The 23,612-nt window shown below is 42.8% G+C and overlaps 1 protein-coding gene across 7 annotated transcripts in view; it reads left to right on the plus strand.

Annotated features, from left to right (window-relative positions):
- The window catches only part of LOC109290924 (ankyrin-3-like), a 106,955-nt gene extending 86,272 nt beyond the window's left edge, over positions 1–20,683 (plus strand). For 4 of the 7 annotated variants that reach the window (XM_019507746.1, XM_019507747.1, XM_019507748.1 and 1 more), the window contains 2 exons: positions 12,884–12,967; positions 13,089–14,400. In XM_019507746.1, coding sequence (XP_019363291.1) covers positions 12,884–12,967; positions 13,089–13,202 — 198 coding nt within the window. In that variant the 3' untranslated portion in view covers positions 13,203–14,400. Of the gene's footprint in view, positions 1–12,883; positions 12,968–13,088; positions 14,401–15,598; positions 15,685–19,287 lie in introns of those variants that run through there. The other 3 variants (XM_019507745.1, XM_019507750.1, XM_019507744.1) reach the window with 2 other exon arrangements.
- The last annotated feature ends 2,929 nt before the right edge of the window (positions 20,684–23,612 follow it).

A 23,612-nucleotide genomic window follows, 5' to 3' on the forward strand; every position in this document is an offset into this window, starting at 1 on the left:
GGACCTAGCCCTGCGGAACTCCACTGCCCACATCTCTCCAGGTCGAAAATGACCCATCCACCACCACTCTCTGGGTGTGGCCCTACAGCCAATTTGTGACCCATCTGACTGTGTAGGCGTCGACACCACAGATGTCTAATTTTTTTAATGAGGTTGCGGTGAGAGACAGCGTTGAAGGCTTTTCTAAAGTCCAGAAAGACTATGTCCACTGCTACCCCTGCATCTAAGGATTTTGTGACCTTGTCATAGAAGGCCACCAGGTTGGTCCGATAGGACCTGCCTCTAATGAGCCCATGTTGGTTGCCCCTAAGTATAATCTCCCCTGCTGGCCCCTCATGGACATGTGCCAGGATAATTCTCTCAAAAAGCTTACCCAGGATCAAGGTAAGACTGGCCTATAGTTTCCTGGGTCCTCCTCCCTTTTTTGAAGATGGGAACCACGTTGGCCCTCTTCCAGTCCTCTGACAGTGCAATCCTGTTAGTGGTTTGGAAAATGTCTCCTTAATGAACAGGGACCTGATCTGAAATCTGATTAAGTCAATGAGCGTCCTTGTTTTGTCTTCACTGAGGTTTGGATTGGGCTTTATTTTATATTATAACAACAACATACCAATGGAACATATTCACAGATGTTGTAACATCATACATTTGTTAATTATAATGGTGGTCAAATAAAAAATGTCCTTTCCTATTTTTCTGAATATACCCAATGATTTCACATTACATATGTTCAAGAACATGCCAAGTCAAAGAATTCTGTATTTGAAACGTGATTCTTAATACTCAATTTCTCATAAAATGTATTCATAAGATTTTATGGTAAACCATAGGGCTGTGTGAAACAGACTGTATTTGATTCAGATTCAGCCCCAATCAGGGGACAGTGATTTGATTCAGTGATTTGGATCACTTTCCTGATTTGATTCAGCTGAATGCGAATCTGAAGATTCAGTGCTGACTCAGAGAATAAGCGATTCAGCCATAGACACAGCTTTAAATGTTTTTTTCTACATACCTCGAGGTACCAGGCATGGCTTTTGAATGCGGAGATGGGGGGGTGGATGGAGCATCCCACAGGAGCATGGGGAGGCCCCCTGTGTGCTCGACAGTGGACCTGGAAGTGAACCAGAAGTGTTTCCAGTTGGGTCTACTGTCAAGTGTGCAGGGGACAACCCCTGCACTCCCCCAGCTTGGTGATCGGCTGCAGGGGGACCCCAGGTGCCCCACCCCCAGACCTAGGAGGCACCAGCTGAGGGTTGCAGGGAGTGTCCCCCGTGTGCTCTGCAATGGACCCGGAAGTGGACAAGAAGTGCTTCTGGTCCACTTCCTGGTCCACCACCGAGCACACTGGGAACTCCTCTGCACTCCCATGGGATGTTCCATCTTCCCAAGCATCTGAGCATTCACAAGCTGCCTGATACCTTGAGGTATGTAGAAAAAACATTTAAAGCTGTGTCTATGTCCGAATCATTGAATCTCTCTGAATCAATTCAGAAGGTTCTGATTCAATTTGGAGAGATTAAAGGGTCTTCTGATTCGATTCAGATTCAGAGATTCAGCCACTGAATCAGGCTGAATCTCCACCAAATGGAATCAGCAACTGAAGCTTCGCACAGCCATAGTAAACTGTAATACAACTGTGATTAGGACAGATTCTGTTTTACTGATACATCACTGATGCTATGTTGATTGAACAGTTATTCAGCAAAATAATTATTACTAGTACCTCAAATCTACATTTTTGAATTGTTGTTAATATTTTTATGTTATGGTAAAGGGATGTATTATTTAGTTTGATCAGTTCTGCTTCCTTTATGCAACATGTAATCCACAAGTATTTTTCTCTCTAAGGTACATGCCCTTTCGTAAAGTACAAATGGCATTTGTGACTAACATATATAGTTGTTTAGTATAATAGTCATGTTCCCTTCTTGAAAAACCAAGATAGGCAGCACACAAGTGATAGTCTTGTAAAGCCCAATGAGAGTAAAATCTGTATCTGTTATGTCATCTTTACAGAAACAATTTGTTCCCTTCAACCAAAACCTCTAACAAGTTCACCTGTCACCAGGAAAGCAGTAATTGTAATCTGAAGTCAGACACAGCTGAATGTTTTTCCTATTTCCAGCAGTGTTGCTTTATTGTTTATGGATAGAGCATGAATAACACTTGATAATTATCTCCAGTAAAGGGCTTCGTGTATATAAGCATTGTTATTAAGCTGTTCTCAGGTTTTTAAAGACTGTACAGCTCATGTTTGAAATTTTTAATTCCCCAGTTTACTTTGAATTATAACTCTGAATTGGGAATCAGGAAATAATGTCAGAATGGAAAAAAGACAGTAAGGCTAAATACAGATAGTCAAAAAACCCCAAGGCTGAATTGATTCAGTCTTTGCAGGTTAGTCTAAGCTGAAGAGATTTAATTGAAATAGAAGTGAACAGGCATTTACCTTTGATTCAGGAAATGCAGCCACATACCTGCAGTGGCTCAAGCCAGAAGCTAGGGGGCACATAGCAGTGATTCCCAAACTTTTTAGACCATGAACCAGCAAACCACAGACCAGAAGTGACTGCAGACCAGCAAACTGCAAACCAGCATACTGCAGACCAGAAGTGACTGGCATACTGTGGACCTTTTATACTCAGTATAAAAAAGGTTGGCTGCAGTATGCCAATCACTTCCAGACTTGTGGTCTGGCAGCCAACCCTCCGGCAGACCGTCAGCAAACCCTTTGCAGCCTGGTACAAGGCCATGGCCCAGGGGTTGGGAACCTCTGCACTAGTGCACAGCTCTCTGGCATGTAGCCAATATGGGCTGTGTGTTTGCTTCCCCTTCCTGCTGCTCCCAAAGTCTCTGGGATCTGCAATCCAAAATCACAGGAATCTGCTGGGTTGCTCATCACTTCCTTTTACTGCTTCCAGGTGCTTCTGGGATTTGTAGTCCACAGTTGCAGCCAGCAGTAAGTTTTAGGGGGGGAAGGGGTGTTTAACCCCCCTCCCTGGCCCCAGACCCTAGCCAGGGTTTGCCTGCAGGGGCAGCCCCCCCCCCCGCCTTGCAGAGTGAGCTGTATCCCCAGCCAGGCTTGCCCTTCCCTGCCACCCTCTTGTCAGCCAGCCCTCACTGCTCAAGCTAGGGAGCAGAGAGATGGGGCCAGCCCTGCTTTCTGGAGCAGACAGCCCAGTCCAGCCCAGCCCAGGGCTGCAAAATGCTGGGATGCTGGGGGACTCTGATTTAACTTGAACCAGGAAGTAAGTGAAGTAATGTAAATAATGAAAGAAGTCTTCATCTCCTTTCAGAGTGCATCTGCTGTATATTATGGAAAGAAACAGAAAATCATTGCTTAAAAGCAATAGTATAGTTTGGAGTTTAAATTATAGAGCTGGACTTTGCCACCCATTCTTAAGTGCTTTTGGGGGTTTTTTGCTACACAAGTGACGCCAACAATGCCAATGGGATTTTTTGTGAAGTAGTAAGCTTCAGAAGGTCCCCATATGTAATTTATTAGATTAACAAGTTGAACATAATGAAAATCCTACCTGCCGCCTTGTTAGAAAATATATATATGTTTTTCGTGTTTATCCTTGAAGACTTGTGGATTTTCTAGCACCACTTAGTGAAAATATGAGAACAAAAATAGGTTTATAAGACTTTTAGCTCTAAGGAAGCAATCTGGCAACAACTGAATTAGAAACAATTGTTAATCAGTCTATGAAATCCTACTGCATGTAAGTTTAATATGGAATGGAGAGATTTGCATGGCAGAATATTTGCTGTAATTGAGATTTTGGTTAATTCCTGGAAGTGTCTGAGGACAGAGCCTCAGCTGGCATAGGCTCGGATAGTCCTGTGGGGTTGTCAGATCATATCAGCCTGTCCCTACTGCCAAAGAGTGCAAGTGGCCTGGCTCCTTCCTGTTCTCAGCACAACCCTTTTGTTTGTGCCTCCTGGCTCAAGGGCTTATTGTAGCAGGCAACATAAGTTGCATTGTATAACGTTTATATCAGCAAGCTTGTGCCCTTGACCATATTCAGGGTTCTTTTATGTTGCTGCAAAAGTTGAAAAGGGCCATAGCAGAGGAAAAAGATGTCACTTCCCTATAAGGTGACCACCTAATTAGGCAGGACAGTCCTGGAATGGAAACCTCAAGTCCTGGTCCTGGATGACTCCAGGACAGCATTTGTCCCAGATTCATAGTATTGTTCAGGGATCTGAGTTTCCCCTTGCAGGCTGGCAGCATTCCAGCCTTCAAGGTGATGCTTGGGGCTGCCAGGAGCTGGATGCAGGGGGCACCATAGGCATGTGTGCCCACACTAGCTGCTAAAGTAACTCTATGGGGGAACAGGGGAGAGGGGTGTTACAAATTACGCTCGTAAGCCACATGCAGTTCGCTCTAGGCTGGGGCAATGATCACGCAGAGCAAGTATCCAAAGTCAGATACAAAATCTTTATTCACTGCAGCAAGGTGCCTCTGAGGAGGGACCCCGCCTACTAGATATAATACTATTTTATACTTTGTTAGTACATCAGCATTAGTTCGTGATTAGCTCGTGCTCATAAAAATACCCAATCATCTATTAACTAAATCACTATTCTATCTAATCAAGTGGCACTGTGCGTGCGAACACAAAAGTTTAACTCTCGTGACTGCATGCTTCATATTTTCTTGCCAAGATGTAGTTTATCTTACAAAAACAATCCTTGTACTGCTTTCAAGGTTCCTCTGTTGACGAGGCTCCTCTGTTGACTGGATTCATCTAGTTTCATATCTTATCAGTAACCTTTACACAGCACCTCTCTTCTCTTAGCCATCTCGTAAGTGCTGTGTCTGCTTTTATGGAATGGAGGTGAAAGGAAAAAGAAATGGCCTCACTTTAGCACTACCAGGCCTTGCTTTAGCTCCACAAGATTCATATACAACAGCGGGGGCAGGTCAAGGCCCCCATAGTGAGGGAGCGAGTGGGGCAGGGGTTTGGGGTGCAGAATCACCATATAGTGATTCTGTCCTATAACTCCATGTTGATAATAGCCAATGGAAGCAGAGAACTACATGCCTGATTGCTCCATAGTGAAGTAGCTGCTGTGCAGAGGACTACATGTGTGACTTTTTTTAATTGTAGTTTATATTGATTACTGACTCCGTGCTTTATAAGGCAATAGTGGTCCTCGCATTAGCTCAAGGGAATGACATTTGGTCTTCCCTGGATTAAGGGCGAATTGAATTTTCTGGAAAAAGTGTTCACTGAATGATTCCATGGTTAATGTTAGAACTAAATTGCTTTATTGACTTCATGTTTCTTTTCCTTTTTCTTTTATATGTTCCTATATAACTATTACTTATTATTTGTTCAGTACTGAAATTGTATTATTCTCTGGTCAAAACATGGATAAAGACATTTGAATTTTCCAAGAATATTGTAACTGAAAGGCATACTAGTCTCAGAGTTCTTATCTATATATAGCACTTCGCAGGAGTTGACCTCTAAATATGGATAACTCCTCCAGTAATTAGATGCTTGTCTAATTTCAAGGTGGTGTACAGACTTTTGTTTCTTTGCCTTTCCTCTGCTTCTGATTTTGCTGATGAGGTGACAAGGCATTGTAAAAGATGTGTGTGTTTTTAAAGAGATGCAGAAATGTGGGACATTAGGAGAAAATAGGAGCTCCAGCCATAAATAGCAATCATATTTAGTGCTAGATCCAAAACCTATTAAGTTCAATATTTAAAATCATCAGTCACTATAAATGTCTTTGTAAGGGTTTGTTAAACCTTTGATAGGTTTCTAGACAAGCAAAACAGTTTAATAAGATTCTTGCAGAAAGATGTGTGGAAAAGCTGCTTTTTACTGTGTGACATCTTTGTAATGAAAAATTAAACCAATTTCTGTGCATGGTATTCAATTTCATATCCTTTTGTAAGTTGTAGTTCTATTACTTCTTGACCCTGATATAGAAGTTCTTTATGCCAAAAGATATTCAGACCTAAGGGCTTTTTTTGCCTTTTGGATAGTGAAATGAGAAAACAAGTTGCTGGCTCTAAAGTTTTTTGCTTTAGACTGTAGTACGACAGGGTAAAAGGAGCTGAGCAACAGATTACTACAGTGGTAAAATCAGCAATTTTCAGGAGCTTGCTACTCAGGGGATATTTGGTTGTGGAAGATGTAAATATGATCAACCTACAGATGAAAAAAAAAGTGATATACAACCCTGTGCATGAGGTTTGTGTGCTACATGAACCATGTACTAAGTCCTGAAATTATCCATTCAGTTAGGAGTCGACCTTCTCTATTAACATGACTTTCACTCTCTAAGACAATCACTGTGCTCTAAATGTTGCCATGCAGATTTATGCAGGATGCGATGACCTGAAAACAAGTGAACCTGTTGACATTTTTTTTAACAAATAGGAAGAGAAACTAAAACATAAAGGCTAGGGGCACACATTCAAAAAGCCAGAGCCTGAACTGATTCAACCTGTGCAGGTTAGTCTAACCTGCCTAGGCTGAACTGGTTCATAATCGGACAAACATGCTTTCTGCACTGAGGCAATATGGGCACATGCCTGCAGTGGCTCAGCCCAGGTGCTGGGGGGCACTAGAGCAGCCCTCAGCTTCAGGGAAGCTGTGGGGGGCAGGAGGCACGTGGCCAACACAGGCTGAACTGGCCAGAGAGGCATTTAATTCCCCACTCTCTGCGCCACCAGCAGGGACCAGAACCAGGTCTACCCGGCACTTCCCCTTCACTCCCTGCCCATAATAGGCTCCCAGCTGTCCCCTCTGCTGGAGGCTGGAGGGAGGAGGAATAGCCCTGCTGCTACAGAGGCACTTATTGGGGGCAGCAACTGCTGTCATACTGTGGGGGAGTGCAAGCGCCTTCCCAGTGAGGAGCTGCGCTGCAGGGTTGGCAGAGTTCATAGATTTCATAGACATTTGGGCTGGAAGGGACCCCGAAGGATCATTGAGTCCAGCCCACTGCCCCAGGGGCAGGAAGTCAGCAGGGATCATAGGATCCCAGCAAGACAAGCATCCAAATGTGTTTTGAAGGCATTCAAAGTGGGTGCTTGAACCGCCTCAGGTGGCAGTCTGTTCCAAACCTTGGGGGCTTGGACAGCGAAGACGTTCTTTCTTATGTCCAGCCTGAAATGGTCACAGTGCAGTTTGTGACCGTTCGATCTTGTCATCCCTTGGGGGGCTCTGGTGAGCAGTCATTCCCCCAGATCCTGATGAGCACCCCTGATAAACTTATAGGTGGCCACCAGATCACCCCTGAGCCTGTGCTTTTCCAGGCTGAATAGCCCTATTGCTCTCAGCCTGTCGTCGTAAGGTCTGTTTTCCTGACCTCTGATCATGCTCATGGCTCTTCTCTAGACTCTCTCAAGCTTCTCCACATCCTTTTTGAATTGTGGAGACCAAAACTGGACACAGTGCTCCAGCTGCAGCTTCACCAAGGCTGAGTACAAGGGGAGAATGACGTCTTGGGATTTGCTTGAGAAGCATCTATGGATGCAAGCCAGCCTTTTGGTCACTTTACTAGCCACAGCATCACTGCTGCTCATGGTTACTCACCATTCACTGCTGGGGCCAGTGGCTGAATAAGCCCCCCTCTGGTCAGGAGGGAGCTGGCCCCAGCATAGTGCAGTGGTAGCTGGAGCTCAGCCTGGCAAACCCCATTGCTGTGCAAATGGTGTCTCCCTGCTTGGAGCAAGCCCCTTCCAGCCAGCACTTGAATAGGTTCCCTCCAGCTGGGAGGGGCTTGCCCGGAGCAGAGCAATGCCATGGTAGCTCTGGGGTTCAGGGCAAGCCTCCTTCCAGCCAGAGGGGGCTTATTCAACTTTTGACACCAGAGCACAGTTTGACAGGCTGGGCTCCAGCCACCACTGCTCTGTGCTAGGGCCAGCTCCCTCCTGGCTGGAGGGGCTTATTCAGTCATTGACCCCACAACAGAGCAGCAGCAGCCAGAGTCTGGCCAGGCAAACCCATGCCCTCCCTCAGCTCAGCACTCTGGAAGGGAAGGAAGGGCTGCTCTAGTGCCCCCCCAGCTTCTAGCCTGAGCCACTGCAGGCACATGCCTGCATTTCTTCAGTCCAGAGGGGATGTCTGTATGATTGCAGACTGGTTCAACCTAGCCAGGTTAGACCAACCTGCAAAGATTGAATCAATTTAGGCTCAGGCTGTTTGAATGTCAGTCCCTAGCTTGTACATAGGGCTTTTTTATGCAGCACACAATATACCCATCACCTAGATCCCCACAGCAAATGCTGCCTCACTGGTAGAATTGCTCCTCTTCTGTGCTGTGCTTTTTATCTTTGTCTCATTTCTTTCCTCAGGCTCCAGCAGCCATCTGCAAACAGTAGTTTAGAGTCAGCACAGGGGCTCAGCTGACAGAAGCATAGAATCTGATTCATGAAGATGTCCCAATTAGGCAGAACCCACTAATGAAAATGACCTTAATGAAAGCCTTTAATCTCTTTCAATATTGTCATAGGTATTTGAGATCATAAGAAGAGAGACACAGTTCCTACCCATTTACCACAAGTATGAGAAGCTTGAGTGAAGGGACAGAGGCTTTGACTAATGGAAAAAGAGTATTTGATGTTTCTTGCAGCTCTTGTTGCCACAGAGCACTTGCTTTTTGCAAATTAAATACTTCTCATTACACCTTATTCCTTCTGCTTTTTAATTCCAGTTTGCTCCCTGGGGTCTCTGTTGAGATCCAGCAGCATCCTTTGCCTCTGCCTTTAAAAATATTAGATAAGATTGGAATGAAATTGTACCATTCCTCTTCTACTTAGAAAGCAAGTAGTAAATGAAAATGAAAGCTCTACAGAACAAAGAGCTGAAGTTTGACATGTTACTGGAGCACTGACTGTACAAACCCATTCATCTGGAAGTTCCTGGGAAGATGTATAATTTGCAAATAAGTATAAAGAATTGTTGAGGATTTTGTAAGTCAGTCTCCAGAGCAAAGCAGGCTTTGAGGGACTGTACTGTAGCTTGGAAAGCTTCATTATCATAGAGAAGTGAGGCAAAAGTGCCAGTGAGTAAGAATTTTTTTAGTACTGTATTTTCTTAGGTCCAAAGCCAACTTTTTTTTCTCCATTCAGTATAGGGAGGGAAATCCCTCATCTTGCATTTGAGTATGAAGAGGAGGGCAGGCAGCTGCTGTGGTTCTGCTTCTGACCTAGGCATGTGGTCAGAGTCAGGGCTGCAGCCTCTTTCCTGCCTCTTTCCTCCCCCTGCACTTGCCCGTTGCACTGCCTCTTCCCCAGCCCCCACCACCTACCTGTTCCAGCACAGGGCATGGAGCACTTGCTGGCTCTGATCCCTGCCTGGCCACACAGCAGTCATTTTGGCAGTGGCAGTTCCTGGGCCAGAGCCAGGGCCACAGCTGCCACCACTGCAACCATTGCTGCCTGGCTAGGCAGGAGCCAGAGCCAGCATATGCTCCATGCCTCAGACCAGACCATGCAGGCGGTGGCAGTGCAGAGAGGGGACAGGCAGCAGGGTGTGCCATTCTGAGGGGGACAAGCAGTAGTGGAGGGCAGGTACCCGGACAGCACAGACACTGCAGGGGGAGGCAGGCATTGGGGGTGGGTACAAGCTCAGGAGGGCAAGTGGTAGGCTGCTCGACTCCCCCACTGCCTCCCCACCTGCTGTTGCATCTTTTTCTGCTGCAGTGGTATGGGGACAAATTTAGGACAAGCCTCCAATAATTAGATTTTTAGACATGAAAAATTGTAACAAACTTATTTTCCATATCTAAAATCTGATTATTGTTGAGGGGGTCATCTTAAATTTGATGTCATCTGGGATTTGGGTAAATACGATAAGTATCCTTTTCTTATAACCACACAGGGTTAGTAATGTCTGTGCAATCATATGTTTCTCCTATAATTTGTAAGCCCAGATGTAATGTGTTTTAACTGCTCATAAGCAAGGGAAATCTACAAGGTGGACTTTATCAACAGTGATTGCTCAGGAGTCACATGTATCCTTAAATAGCACTTAAAGTAGAATGTAAATAATTGAAAATTCAAATACTTTGTACCTCTGAAGCTGAATTTTCTTTTAGTATATATCTTCTGTCTTCTGTATATATGATGGGCTTTCAAGTTGATCGCATTAGTTCTCACAAATGTATTTTAAAATGTTAGGTAAGGGGAAAGCAGAGTACCCACACTTCTGCATTTCTCACATTCATTGTGCAGCTTATAATTTAAGTGTAGCCAGGTGTTTGATTTCTTCTTTCAGAAGAGGAACTCTTCGTGGTCATTTGGAGACTGGACTATTGAAATGGTCTCTTCATGGAGCTACACCATAAGATGCACTACTCATGCAGAATATGGATGCCTATTCACTTAGGCAAGCTTAACATAGAGAGAAACTTGCATCTGTGTTCTGAGACATGTACCAGCTTCCAGTTCATTCCTGAATGCAATTCAAGAAGTTGTTTTTCACCTGTAAATTCCTGAGGGCCAGATCCAGCCCACAAACTCATTTCATCCAGCCTACAGATATAGGGCTTTAGAGCCAGGAGACCTTAGCAGCATCTGCTTTCTCCTGCTACTGTGGGAAAGAGTTCCAAATGCGAGTGATTTTTCCCATCCTCCCTCAGGGAAAAAAAGCAGCACTAGGGACACTTTCCCTGTGCCAGAGGAGATAGTGGTGGCAGCAGCTAGGTCATGTTCACATGACCACCTGAAGTGGGTTAATCTGGCCCACAGCCTTAAAGGCTAGGGACAGACATTACACAGAAACTGGTTCAAGTGATCAGAAACTGGTTTAAACCTGTAACAGAACAGATAAACCACATAATCCAGTTTGAAAATGGGTGAAACTGGTTTGAGACAAACCTGTTTAAATATAGTATCAGACTTAACTGATTTGGCTCAAAGCAGTTCATGCGATGTCTGTCCCAGACCCCTTGCTGGTTTAAATTAAATCAGGCTCCCCCAGCATCCCGGCATGCTCTCTGGGCTGGGTGGGGCTCTCTGCTCCACAGCAGGGTTGGCCCTCCCCTCTGCTCCCTGGCTGCAACATGGCAGTTTGCAGGCATCTGCCTTGCTTCTGCTCCACACCCCTCCTCTGCTAAGCAGGCATTCCCTGTCCCTCACCCCTTAGCATTAGCTAGCAGACCACATGCTGGCTACCTCTGAGCGGTGGCACAAAGAATAAAGGTAGAAAAAATAAGGTGATATACAACCCTGTGCACCAGCTATCAACCCTGGTAATGTCCCTGTGTTTTTTTTAATGGGGTGATAAACACTGGAGTTAAGGGTGATAAACATTCCCTGCTGGGCTGTTCAGGAGCGGGGCAGGGGGGATGGGACGGGACCCTCCCTAATCACAGCATCCCGCCAGGGTCTGGCCATGCCCCGCATAGCTCATCTGTGTGCAAGGGGAGGGAGGGTTGCTCTAGCATCCCCCAGCTTCTAGCCTGACCCATGCAGGCATGTGCCTTCATTTCTGGGATGTCTGTCTACTTACAAAACTGATTTAACCTAGCAAAGTTAGTCTAACCTGCAGAGATTGAATCAATTCAGGCTCAGATTTTTTGAATGCCTGTCCCTAGCCAAAAGGTTTCTGTTTGCTGCCCTGTGTGGTTCAAGTCCAGCCCACTTTAAAGACTGCTGTTCTCATTATGTGATGCCATCATAGCAGTTGAAATAATCTGAGGTGCTGGAGCTCAGTGTTAATCAGTGAGAAAAGACATTTTCAGTCTTAAAATCTTGGCTTGACAGAGCCCTAGTTTGTTGACCTTCAGGCCATATTCAGTGCTTTTTTTTCTCCTTTTTCAGTCTTTTGAGGTATGTATATGAAAACAATAAAATATATTAGTCACATTGGGCTGGCTCAGTATACAGATATTAATGTAGTGTGTATGCTGGATGTTTGTTGACAGTAGTTGTTTGTATATGAATCTGCATTAATAATTGTGAATAAATAAATATTTATGCATTTATTGGTTTTCTAGGTGACCTTAGGAAAGTAATTTCTCCCCTGTACTTCAGTTTCCTCATCTGCAAAATGGGGATAGTAATATCAACTTAGTTTATAAAGCACTTAGACATGTATGGATAAAAAAGCACTAAGACCTAGCTATATACAGGTGTCCGTGTCACAGTTACCTATTTGCACAAGTAAATGTTTATATGCACATCTGCAGAAACATTTAGGATAAGTAAAGACTTAAGTGCCACATTACTCAGAAGCATCAAGCCTGATCAAAAGTTATTTAGTTCAATGAGAGGACACCTGTTGATTTCAATAAGTCATGAAGTAGTGCTTGTGTTGATTTTTCCAGTCTGTCAGATAAAATCATAGCAGTAGTTTGAAACTACCATTTCAAAACCAGTTTAATTTATTCACTCCATTTTATAAAAGGCAAGAAGTTTTTCCTTGTATGAAATCATTAGGCTTTGAAGCCAATTGGTCAAAGGACAGTTCTTTTTTAAAAAAATCTCAAATTTCCTCCTATCATTTTGATTGTAGAACTTCATGTATATATGGTTAGCCTTTGAGCTCTTAAAAGCTGCTTGCTAAAGAATGTCTATTACACGTTACATTATTGTGAGTTACTGCATCCAACTCAGGCAGAGCTGCATTCTAACACTGCTAAAGATTACTTACTTGTTGGTTAAGAAGTTTGATGCATGGATTAGCTCAGAAGAAAAACATGCTGGAAATCAAGTAAATGGTTTAAGGGTATTTTTGTGTACTAAAATGCACTGGTCTTGACATACATTTAAAACAACAAAGCAAAAAACATTTCACATTATTTGTTTGATCTAAATCAACTTAGCATGAGTTTGTTGCTTGTAGTGGTATGGAAACCAATATGCAGAATATAGGTTATTTTGCTAATCTTATAACACGTTCTCTAGGGTGAGGAAGCTAAAAACATTCCTGGTGAATCTGTAACGGAAGAACAATTTACTGATGAAGAAGGCAACGTCATCACAAGAAAAGTAATCACAAATTGCCTCACTGTTATGAGTCTTTGTATTCAAGTAACTACTCTTAACATACTTTCTCTTTTTAGAATCAGGAAAAAAATAATCGATTCTTTTCATGTATTACTTCCCACAGGTAACCCGAAAAGTAGTAAGACGTGTTGTTATCCCACATGAGAGGAGAGTTGGTGCAATGGTAATTGGTTGGAGACTACCAGGAAATAATAGTAGAGGATGGGGGGTGTGGTAACTGGCTAGAAAATGCTGCTAAAGGGCTGGAAATTTGCAATTTAACATCAAGCCTTAGCAAAGTTTAGTGCTTGCTTTGTTGACAAGTTGTGCATCTAAATGAAGATAGGACATGGTGTTACCTTTGTAACATTGGATGATAAGGTTTATTTTCAAAGAAGGTTATTTTTAGTTCATCATTAGTGACAATCCTTTTCACCCAAAGTATCAGGGTTTTCTTATTTAAAATATTAAAGTTTAAAATATAAGGACTGGGTCTGAACACTCTTCTTTGTTCCTGACCCCCAAACCAAGTATTTCCGTATATGTATTTTTATTTGCCTTCCAGGATCTTTATCCTGCACCAGATACCCAATAAAAGTTCAAAATATATCTAAGGGGAGGCCTGATCCTTCAGCCACTTACCTAAGTAGTCACCTGTAGGACTACTTAAGTGACTAAATGATTGCAGGAGCCAGTGTGATATGAATGTTTTTGAATTAGAATAGTTTGCACAAGAGGGGCATGTCCCCAGATACATGGGGATGTGCTTGCAGCAGCAAAAAACGTAGCAGCACAAGTTTGTGCCAGTATATTTTGCCGCTGCACATGCCCCTACGGGTGCACTTTGGTGCAGAACAAAATGCCCCACTTCAAGGAAACTGCCATTTCCCTGCTTCTTCTGGCTCCCAGCAGAGCAGAACTAGAGGACAGGGGGCATCCTCTGGCCAGCAGCCAGAGTGTCGGGGGGGGGAGGGGGGGATCATGCCTCTGCCTGCCAGCACATGATCTTGTGTGTGCTGCACTGCTCTTTGGTGGTGGTTTTTTTGCTACTGGGATTTCCCAGTAGAAACTTTTACCTCCGTGTTGCAAATTTGCAGCGTGAAGCACATTTTAACATGCTGGGCATACGGTTTGTGGTGCTGTACAGAGGAACCAGCCAGGGAATGTCAGGAAAGAATGTTTGTCTTTGGCAGCCAAAATCCAAGTCCTTCCTAGGGACCATTTTATGCCAGCTTCTCTGCAGCTGTATAAGGATAGCAGGGCTAGAAGTGCTTTGGCCCTCCCTAACAAAGATACAGGAGCCACTTACAACTGTAATCTTTGTACTCCTTGGAGCTTAAGAACTGCTCTCTCTCTGTTCCCAGTGAGGTACAAGTCATCCTAAAATGGCTCAGAGACAGAAAGGCGGGGTTATTCCCTACCCCTACATGTACTTATACAGGTGCACACATTCTCCCAGCCAGAAGAGCTGACTGAAAGCACAGAAGATATACTGCACCTTTGAAAAAAAATAGCACACTCCTCTCAGGAGGCTGTAGCTGTTTCTACATTCTCAAATACAGGCTTTGCTTTAGAGGTGCTAGTGAAGCTGCAGGCTACCTGAGCCATGTCTCAGTTTTAAAATTATCACTGATGTCAAGGGAACTTCCCCTACTGCCCCCCAAAAGTACCACAAGGGAAGAGGAAAGGAAAAAGAGAATCACAATTTCAGATTTAACTCAAAAGGCTCAGGAACAACTGCCTTTGTGCAGGGTTTAAACTGGTCAGTCTGCTGATTATCCTTCCATCCCCTCCTCAATTCTTTAATCTTCTCAAACAACAGGATTCTGTTTAGGTATTAAAAATGGACTTGTAATTTCCTTTGAAATAGTTAGAAGCTACAGTTATGTACACATTGACATAAATCACCCACAAGAATAAATTCCACTGATAGCCGACACAACATATACCTCAATCTGATGTGAACTGAGGCATTAATTTGTAGAATAATATTGAGTTATTTTAAATGAATTTGGAATAACTTCCCCTTTAGGCCTGCTCTTTTAAAACACGAGACTGAAACCTGCACTGCTTGTCACTTTCCTAGAGTTTAGTTCTTCTGCTGTGGTTTGGTGGACTTTTTTTGCTGGCTTCTCTCTCCATGCCCTTTCTTCCATTACTAACCTACTCACTCTAAAAAATATTGTTGTGAGATAGCATAACCATAAAGGCCTAAATCTTCAAAAATGTTGGCTTAATCTGGGTGCCCACCTGGAACACCTAATAGTCTGACTTTTTTCCATGACTGATCAGCATGCACAAATCCATCACAAGTGCAGAAGGTCATCCCTAGAAATTTCATGGTGGGCACCTAGCAAGAGATACCTCAAAGGGTTGATATTTTTGAAAATTTAGACCTGTGTTTTCCAGTTTTTTATTGTATATTTTAAATAATAATTCAAGCCTGTGCTTTTAGCAGCTCAACAGTGTGGTAAAGGCTGTAGATTGTGTGTATCTTTGAAATGATGTGTTAATGTGATGCAACTGTTTTTTTTACTTATCCTATTACAGCTACACGGGACCTGTTTAGAAGCAGGTTTATCATTACAAACCCTTTCTGCCTAATGTGTTGATGTTTATCCCTCTTTATTAAAGCAGGGAGAAGGTTGTAAGGTTAAGACAAAGAAAGAAGTCAGACATATGGAGAAGAAGAGTTACTCCTAACAGCAGAACACTGAACGGTCAGTTTGATTAATGGGTCTTTCCTTTGTTAAGTCTGGAGCAAACACAGTGTTTGTGCACCAGTGAGCACATGAAGTGTTTTCTCCCACTTGCCCATCTCTCTTAGCCTGGGAAGTCCACTGTACAGCCTACATCATGCAAACATGTATGAATTGCATTAACTTCACACACAGTAAGTTGGACTTGGCTACCTCATTGTGTTTCAAGTTAAGCACAAGATAAAGTTTATGGAGGACCAGGGCCTAATCTTACTACAAAATGTTTGCAATATTTTTTTTCAAACATATATGGGAGTGGAGTTTCAAGATGCATGCAGTTCATAATCCACGACATTTCTGTTTATAGTCAGATATGGATATTACTAGTAAATTACTTGCATACAAGTAAATGTAAACAGTGTGCAATAAATGAAGCACTTCTCCCAGAGTCAGATCTAAGACTTGTCATGAAATCAATATCCTTGTAAAATAAAATCCAGTAACAAGTGTAAACATTTGCTAACAAATAATCCTTACTAAAATGTGTCCTGTGGATTTTATTGGCCAAAATTTATAGTTATAATGAAACAGCAACTAGCTGTTTATGGTATCTTCAAAAAGAAAAGCTAAACCAGCTTTAGAGTAAGATATCATTACACTTCTGCTTGCTACTTTTACAGCCAGTGCAATTATTTTGTCTAGCAACCTAGCAGATACGATTGTAAACGTAAGAAAGGTCAGTCTCCAGGTTACTGCTGTTTGGTACAATTATTCCTTCCTTGTTATGTATTTACTCTATAAGGTTATCTTACTCTGTAACAAGTCGCCCTCCCCAGAGCCATCTTTTGTGTTATCTGCGACCTATGTGGGGCACCCTTGAAGTCCCCTTAAGGTTTCTTGTGTCCCGCTTTCTACTCTCCTGCCATGTCTTCATGGAAATATTATACCGATGTTCTTGTAAGCGGGAGACTGCCTATTGTATTTTGTATGTTGGGGTTCTCTGCCACCCCTATCTTTCTCAAGCTAAGCCGCCCTGTCCAAATGCACCAGATAGGGTTTGATTCTGAGGCTCTAGCTCCTTGGTCTTGGTGCTCATGGCCCTCCTTTTCACCCCAATCTGGAGCCCAGCATCCCCAGCCCAGAGGCCCATCCACCGGCCCCACTGCCAGGAGGCTGCAAGTTCAAAGCTGGGCTGCAGCCTTGAAACTTCAGTGCCCCTTTCCAAAAAAAACCAAACCAGCACCACAGGTGTACCAGGCCACTTTGGCCTTTTATGACTGCTCTCTCTGGCACCAGGGTCCCCATGCTGTAGTGGGCCCCTAATGAGGCCTCCTTCTTCCCCAATAGCCTCCCCCAAACTACCGGTTGTTAATCAATCAAAAATTATAAATAGTCTGTCCATGGGTTATAACTGCCACCAAAATATAATTAAAGAAGACAGCATGCCAGCTTATGTTTTCTCAGGGGTTTGTGCTTCTGCTCCCCACCATCTGCTACGGTCCTTCTTCTGGGGCTGCTGCCACTTCTCTGAGAGTCCTCAGTAGTTCCCCTCCTGCAGCAGCTGGACCGCTCACCAAGCCTCTCTGTGGAGCCCTTATACAGACTCCTTCCCCCTTTGGCTCCTGGCCCTTACTGCCACCCCACCCTGGGTTTTTATAGTTCTGGCCTGCCCCCTTCTGGCCACCTGACTAGCTGGCCAGGCTTGGCTTTTAACCCGCACCTGACCATCACGCTGCACCCAGAAAGTTCTAGTCTTAAAGAGACCAACCTGCCTTCTAGTAATAGGGCTAGGTTTCCCTGTTGCACACTCTTTAATTTTGTTTGGGTCTGGTTCTTTTTTTAATCTTTTAATTTAGTGTCTCACAATTAGTTCTTTTTCCTACACAGCCTTATGGAGGACAGACTTTAGGGACTGAAAAGAGAGGAAACAGATAAACAGCATCTGTAAAACTGATATTAATGTCATTCTAGATAATTTACACAGTGAATCCCCAGTCCTTTGCAGTGACTGGAACGTACCAAAATTGGGATTCAATCCTGTGATGTTCTGAGTACTCTGGCTATTGTTCAGAGAAGTATATGCCAAATTTTTAGCATATGAATAACCCCACTGGGTGTGCCCCCACAAGTGCATACATGCGGTGTGTGGCACCTCAAAGCCATTTGAGATGCTGCAAACTGCATGTGTTCATGTGCATCTATGTGTCATGCTGCTAATTTGCAGCACACCGGGGGGTTTGGCACTGGGAGATCTCGGTGTCAAAAAAATAAAAATAAACCACCACTAAAAATGGTGGTGCACATGATTTTTCAAACATATATTTGAAAAATCAGGTGCTGCCACATGTGCACCATGGTGCTGCCACGTGGTACACATGTGGCAGCACCATGCGCCACCCAAAACTGGACCCTGGCTGGACAGAGCCATGCTCTGGCTTCCAGCCAGGCTCTGAGCAGTGGCTTGGCACTACTGCTACCACTTCCAGGTCTGCTGCCGAGCGTGTGGGGGACTTCCGCCACACCCCCTCTGGCTTGAAAGTTGGCCGCAAGGGGACCCCGGGTGCCCCCCCAGACCCAGGAGGCACCAGTCACCAAGCTGGGGGGCAGGGGAGGGTCTCCTGCGCATTCTGTGGTAGACCCAAAAGTGGACCACAAGTGCTACTGGTCCACTTCTGGGTCTGCCACCGAGCATGCTGGGGACCCCCCCATACTCCCATGGGATGCTCCATCCACCTCACCATCTCAGTGTTCATGAGCTGGGCCTGGTACCTCGAGGTACATAGAAAAAAATATATATATAAAAGCTGTGTCTATGGCCAAATCACTGAATCTCTCTGAATCTAATCAGATGCTTCTGGTTCAATACGGAGAGAGTAATTCAGATTCGGAGATTCGGCTGCCAAATCAGGCCGAATCTCCTCCAAATCGAATCAGTGACCAAAGCTTCGCACAGCCCTAACAGTTGCAATTACTACATGGAGGAGTTTGACCATTTTCAAATAAGCAAGAGAGTATGAGTTATATTTCCTATTTTACCCATACTATTCTTGCTTACCAAATTAAGCCAAGTGGCCAATGAGAAATATATGGTATAAATCAATGGAACATATTCCTAAACTAATGGCATGTGCTTTGCACATAGCCTCAATAAGCTGTGATGCTGCATTCCCTATTCTCTTAAAATCGGTAGTTTCCACGTCAGTGGGAGATCTGAATATGCAGGGAATACAGGATCAGGACCAGAATGTAGATGACCACTTATACAAAAAAAAAAAAAATCAAGGATTATTAGAGTTGCACTGCCTTTCATGCAAAGTCAGTGCATCATTCTTAGAGCCATGTTTCAAAAGCTGTTATGTTTCCATCTGTAATTAAATGTAATGTGTTCCAAATGCTTTTAAATGCCAATTCGTCAGGAGTGGAAAATATTGTATGCTGACATTTACCATCATACTGGGCACTTAACTAATTTATCTTTCTATATATTGTATATCTAGATTTATCCTATTATCAGAGAATGTTGTAATATTAATTTAATTTTTTTTCACATTGTAAAAGAAAAATTTGAAATTGACCCTGATGAGATATTCTGAAATCATTTTCTACTATCTTTTTTCCCCACAGGAATGTGTGCTTTTACTGCCAGTATTTTAGAGAAACAGTCATGGAAGAAAAAAAAAATCAACAGGAATTAAACATTCACTGATAAAGTGTGCGTGTGTTTGCTGCTTCCACACATTAACCGCATGGTTTTTATGCAAAAAACCCCACAAAATGAAAAAACAAACAAACAAGATTAATTTAGCATGAGCTAATTTACAGAGCATGGACATTCACTTTCATTCACAGGATTGGAGAGCGTGCAATTAACAAATCAGTGTATAAACGAAATGCCACGCTGTTAACAGCTTATGTCAAGCAATTTGATGTCATCACAAAAGAAATAAATTCCTGTGACCAGTGGGGACATAAGATGATGAAATGATTAAACCACAGAAAGACACTAAAATTATTAAATCCACAACAGCTCGCCTTATTTTTCTTGGACCCAAACTGTCAGGGTATAAAACACTATTTGTTTCTTTTTTAAACATCAATAGTTTTGCTGTAAATAAATAACACTGTATAAATTCTGACAGAAAATAAAATGAGTGTTGATAAGGCACTGCCTCTTAGATCACAAACAGAATATTGCGACTATATTGAACATAACAGGTGACTCAAATAGCTACACCTACAGGGATATTCTGAGTGCATCTTCACAGATTCTTGTATATTATCAATTATAATGTTTGTATATGCAAAATGCTAGCTTGATTTTAAAAAAATCTTTAAAATCTACTGCAAAATTTAAATGATTCCCAAAATGAGGAATTCTGTAGTTCTGTGAATTTTTCTTCAGAGTACTAATATTTTGATGCATGTGTTTCACCTTATTTTGATTAAGTCTTTTCCAGTTTTGCAAACACTATACTGCAACATGAAAAATACGATTTTATCTGTAAACACAAAGCCCTTCATCTAATACTTGTTGCGGTTGCCAATTTTTCAATGAAATGATCTAAAAACATAACATATACAGTAGATGCATTATAGGGGGTGTGCTATCTGTTCTCGCTTTATACTGGGGTAATGCTTGCAGCTTTAGAGGTGGGTTGGTGCTCTAAGGAGCAAAAGTTTTGGATATTTTAAAATGAACTGAGGAGAAATTATTAGCTAATAGACTGGCAGCACGCTGTAAAATTATTACTGTATTGTGTACTGGCTATAAGATGTAGAATCTTTCAGTAAGCCAATCATCTGTAATCATTCTAGCAGTGTAATATTAGGTTGTTAAGGCTGCTGTGTTTTAAAGGGCATTTTTATTTGGGTTTGGTGAAATCTTTTAATTTGTTGATTATATTCACATGAAAACAGCACTCATTGATAATAGCTCTAATGACATATGTATGAAAACAACAAACACTGGATGATCTAGTTGATTATTTAAGCATAAAATAAATTGTGTTAAAACTCTTCAGTTATGTGGTTTTTAGCAATCTTGTTATCCCCATTAGAATTATGCCTTCAGAATGTCAAATAGTCATTGTATTGGCTTCTGTTACTCAATCACTTTCTGTGTGTGAAAGCATGTCCTAAACTTCCCTAGTGGGAATGGACATTATCTGGCATGCTTTCCCAAGGTGAATTGAATGGGACCAATGTAGCATGCATCATTACCTGTGCATGCTACATCTATGTGTACGCTTTACTGCAGTTGACTAATTAGCTCTGCAGTAAGTGTCACCATCTACACGTGTGCCTGTATTGGGGCACTGTAAATTAATAACTCTGCCATAAGATAGTACTGTCTGGGACAAGTACTATACTAGAGCAGAGTAATTTACACTGCCTCAATTCACATGTAAACTGTGACCAGAGCTAGCTGGGGTACAAGGGTGCTACAGTACAGGGACAGCCTGCCACCTAACCCCTTACTGTACTACCTTCATGCCCCAGCCAGCCCCTCCACCACCCAAAGCTGCGATCCAGAGCCAGGGGCTGACCCCCACCCCTCCTCCAAGCCTGAAAGAACAGTGTTAAAATAAGAACAATTTGACTAATGTAGCATATTACACATCATCTACCTTATTTCCTCACATATGGCACACACCTTTTTTCCAAAAAAAAAAAAAATGCGCCACTTGAAATTGTAGTGCACATTATATGTGAGAAACATAGTAAGAACAGTTTCTGCCACATACCAGGAAAACATTAAAATAAAATCTGTAGGGAAGCATAGGAAAAAGAACAATGTGCAGGCTCAGCTCACCAGCTGCTGCTACTCAGTTACACACAAGGAATTTTTTTTGTTTTTTTTCATTCTGCCTTTCAAAATCAAGGTGCATCTTTTACTCTGGGGCATGTTCTGTACAACAAGATGAGTATAGGATAACAGCAGAGGCATTTTTATTCTGTTTGACATAAAGTGCATGAAAGATACTACTTACAAACAATTTTATTTCTGACACATTAATGAAAACAAAAGTGTTCCTCCTGGATAATCATAATGAATAATGAATAAAGTAATGCATATTTTGTCTAATTTATGACACTTACTGGTACAATACTCATTTCTACTGGTCACCTTAGGGAGTTTGCAGGGCAACCACCACCTCCATCTCATGCTCCAGTAGAACACAAGTGCTTATTTTTGAAATCCACAGTCCAAGGTAACACTATGTATTGCTATAGCAGCATGTTCACTGTTGTGTGTCAGTCTCCCCACAAGAGCTGTGATTCTCCAAGACAACACGGGCTGCAGCTTACTAGACTGTCCTGTGGACACGTCCCATTCCCTTTTGCTATCAAGCAACCTGGTCTCCCTCCCATTTGTATATCTATGACACCCCTATGGCTACCATTGTATACACAGAAAAGTAATCAGCTTTTTCACTGTCTTGTAATGCAAATGGAATATGGAAACAAAGACAATGAGCACCATATAAGCAAGCCTGAGGCTGTGAACTACAACACTACGGTCTTGAGTTCCTCTTTAGCTTTTTTATATTAGCAAGTGGAGGCAGATGGGGTGTTGTCAGTTTTATTCATAGATCTCCCCTGCATGGTCCCCTTTCAGGGTTACTGTTTGGATACAATGACTGCAGCTGTATTTAATGAATGCAACTTCAGTTTCTGGAGGAAAGAAACTAATTTTCTATCTTAAGACTGCATAGGATGCTCCTAGATTAGGGCTGTGTGAGGCTTTGGACAGAGCTTTGGATCCGGAGAAGCTTTGGACGCTTTGGTGTCCGAAGCAGTGTGTCCGGATTGAGGCCCTGGCTTCATTAGGCTTTCTGAAGCGGTTTGGAGCTTCTGAAGCACTTCGGCGATCCAGCCATAGGGTATAATGGGGAAACAATGAAATTTCTGTAAATTTGTTGTTTTGTCTGATCTGGATGAATTTTGCAGGGTTTGTAGCCTCTGCTGAGCGCATGAAGCCTGTCAAGTTTTAAGAAGATCGCTGCAGGGGCTCGGGGAAACTGCACCCCAAATTCCTGAAAGCAAAACTGTTGTCATGTGTATGTGTTACATCACGGGGGGTGATCATCTGTGTGGCTTTCAATACTTATTCCATTCCCTCATTTGGGACTGTATAATCCAAGTGGCTTGAATTGCCCTGACACTGTTATTACCTTAATAGCTCTAGTGAAATGTGCCATTCAATTGTATTATAATAATCAATATATATGATATATACTGACCAATTATAACACCCAAAAAGAAGCTATCCACAGCTGTGCATGAAAGTAACCATTACGTGTTTAATCTCTGAATTTGGCCTACAGAGCTCATATAAATTTAATGATGAGTCTAGGCAGCACTGTAAACTTATTACTGTATTATGTATTGTCTAGAAAATGTAGGATCTTTCAGTAAGCTAATCATCTGTAATCATTATGGCAGTGTAATTAGCCAGCATCAATCTGTGTAACTTACACATTGAGGGAGCTGAAGGGTGGAGTTATGGCAAAAATTGGCATATTGATGCTTTCCCTACATCTGTCTAGAGTTACATCTCTAGAGACCTACTAAAATAACGATTTTGCGGATTTCCTGGAAACGGTGAAATCTGGCATTGCCCATGAAGGCAGGTAATGTCCGTGCAATCGCGAGATCCCACAATAATAATAGGGGCCCCGCCCCTCACATTTGCAGCCAATCATTGGCATGGGGGCCTGCCACAATCAGCCTGTAAATATAGTGTCTGGCCCTGCAATCTTCCCGTGAAATCAGACAGCTGCCTCCTTGAATTAGGTAGACCCCTACACATATCCTTTCAAGGACTCTGGGAAAATGCCTTGAGAAGGACTTCTCAAAAAGGAAAATTTTGTTTCTGGTTTCCTCCTTAAAGAGCAAAGCTAAGAAGCCCCAAGTATAAGAGGCAGGTGGGGCAGGAGCTTGTGCTG

Source organism: Gavialis gangeticus, unplaced genomic scaffold (assembly GCF_001723915.1).
Source record: "Gavialis gangeticus isolate Ggan-Ray unplaced genomic scaffold, GavGan_comp1, whole genome shotgun sequence".
Classification (NCBI taxonomy): domain Eukaryota; kingdom Metazoa; phylum Chordata; order Crocodylia; family Gavialidae; genus Gavialis; species Gavialis gangeticus.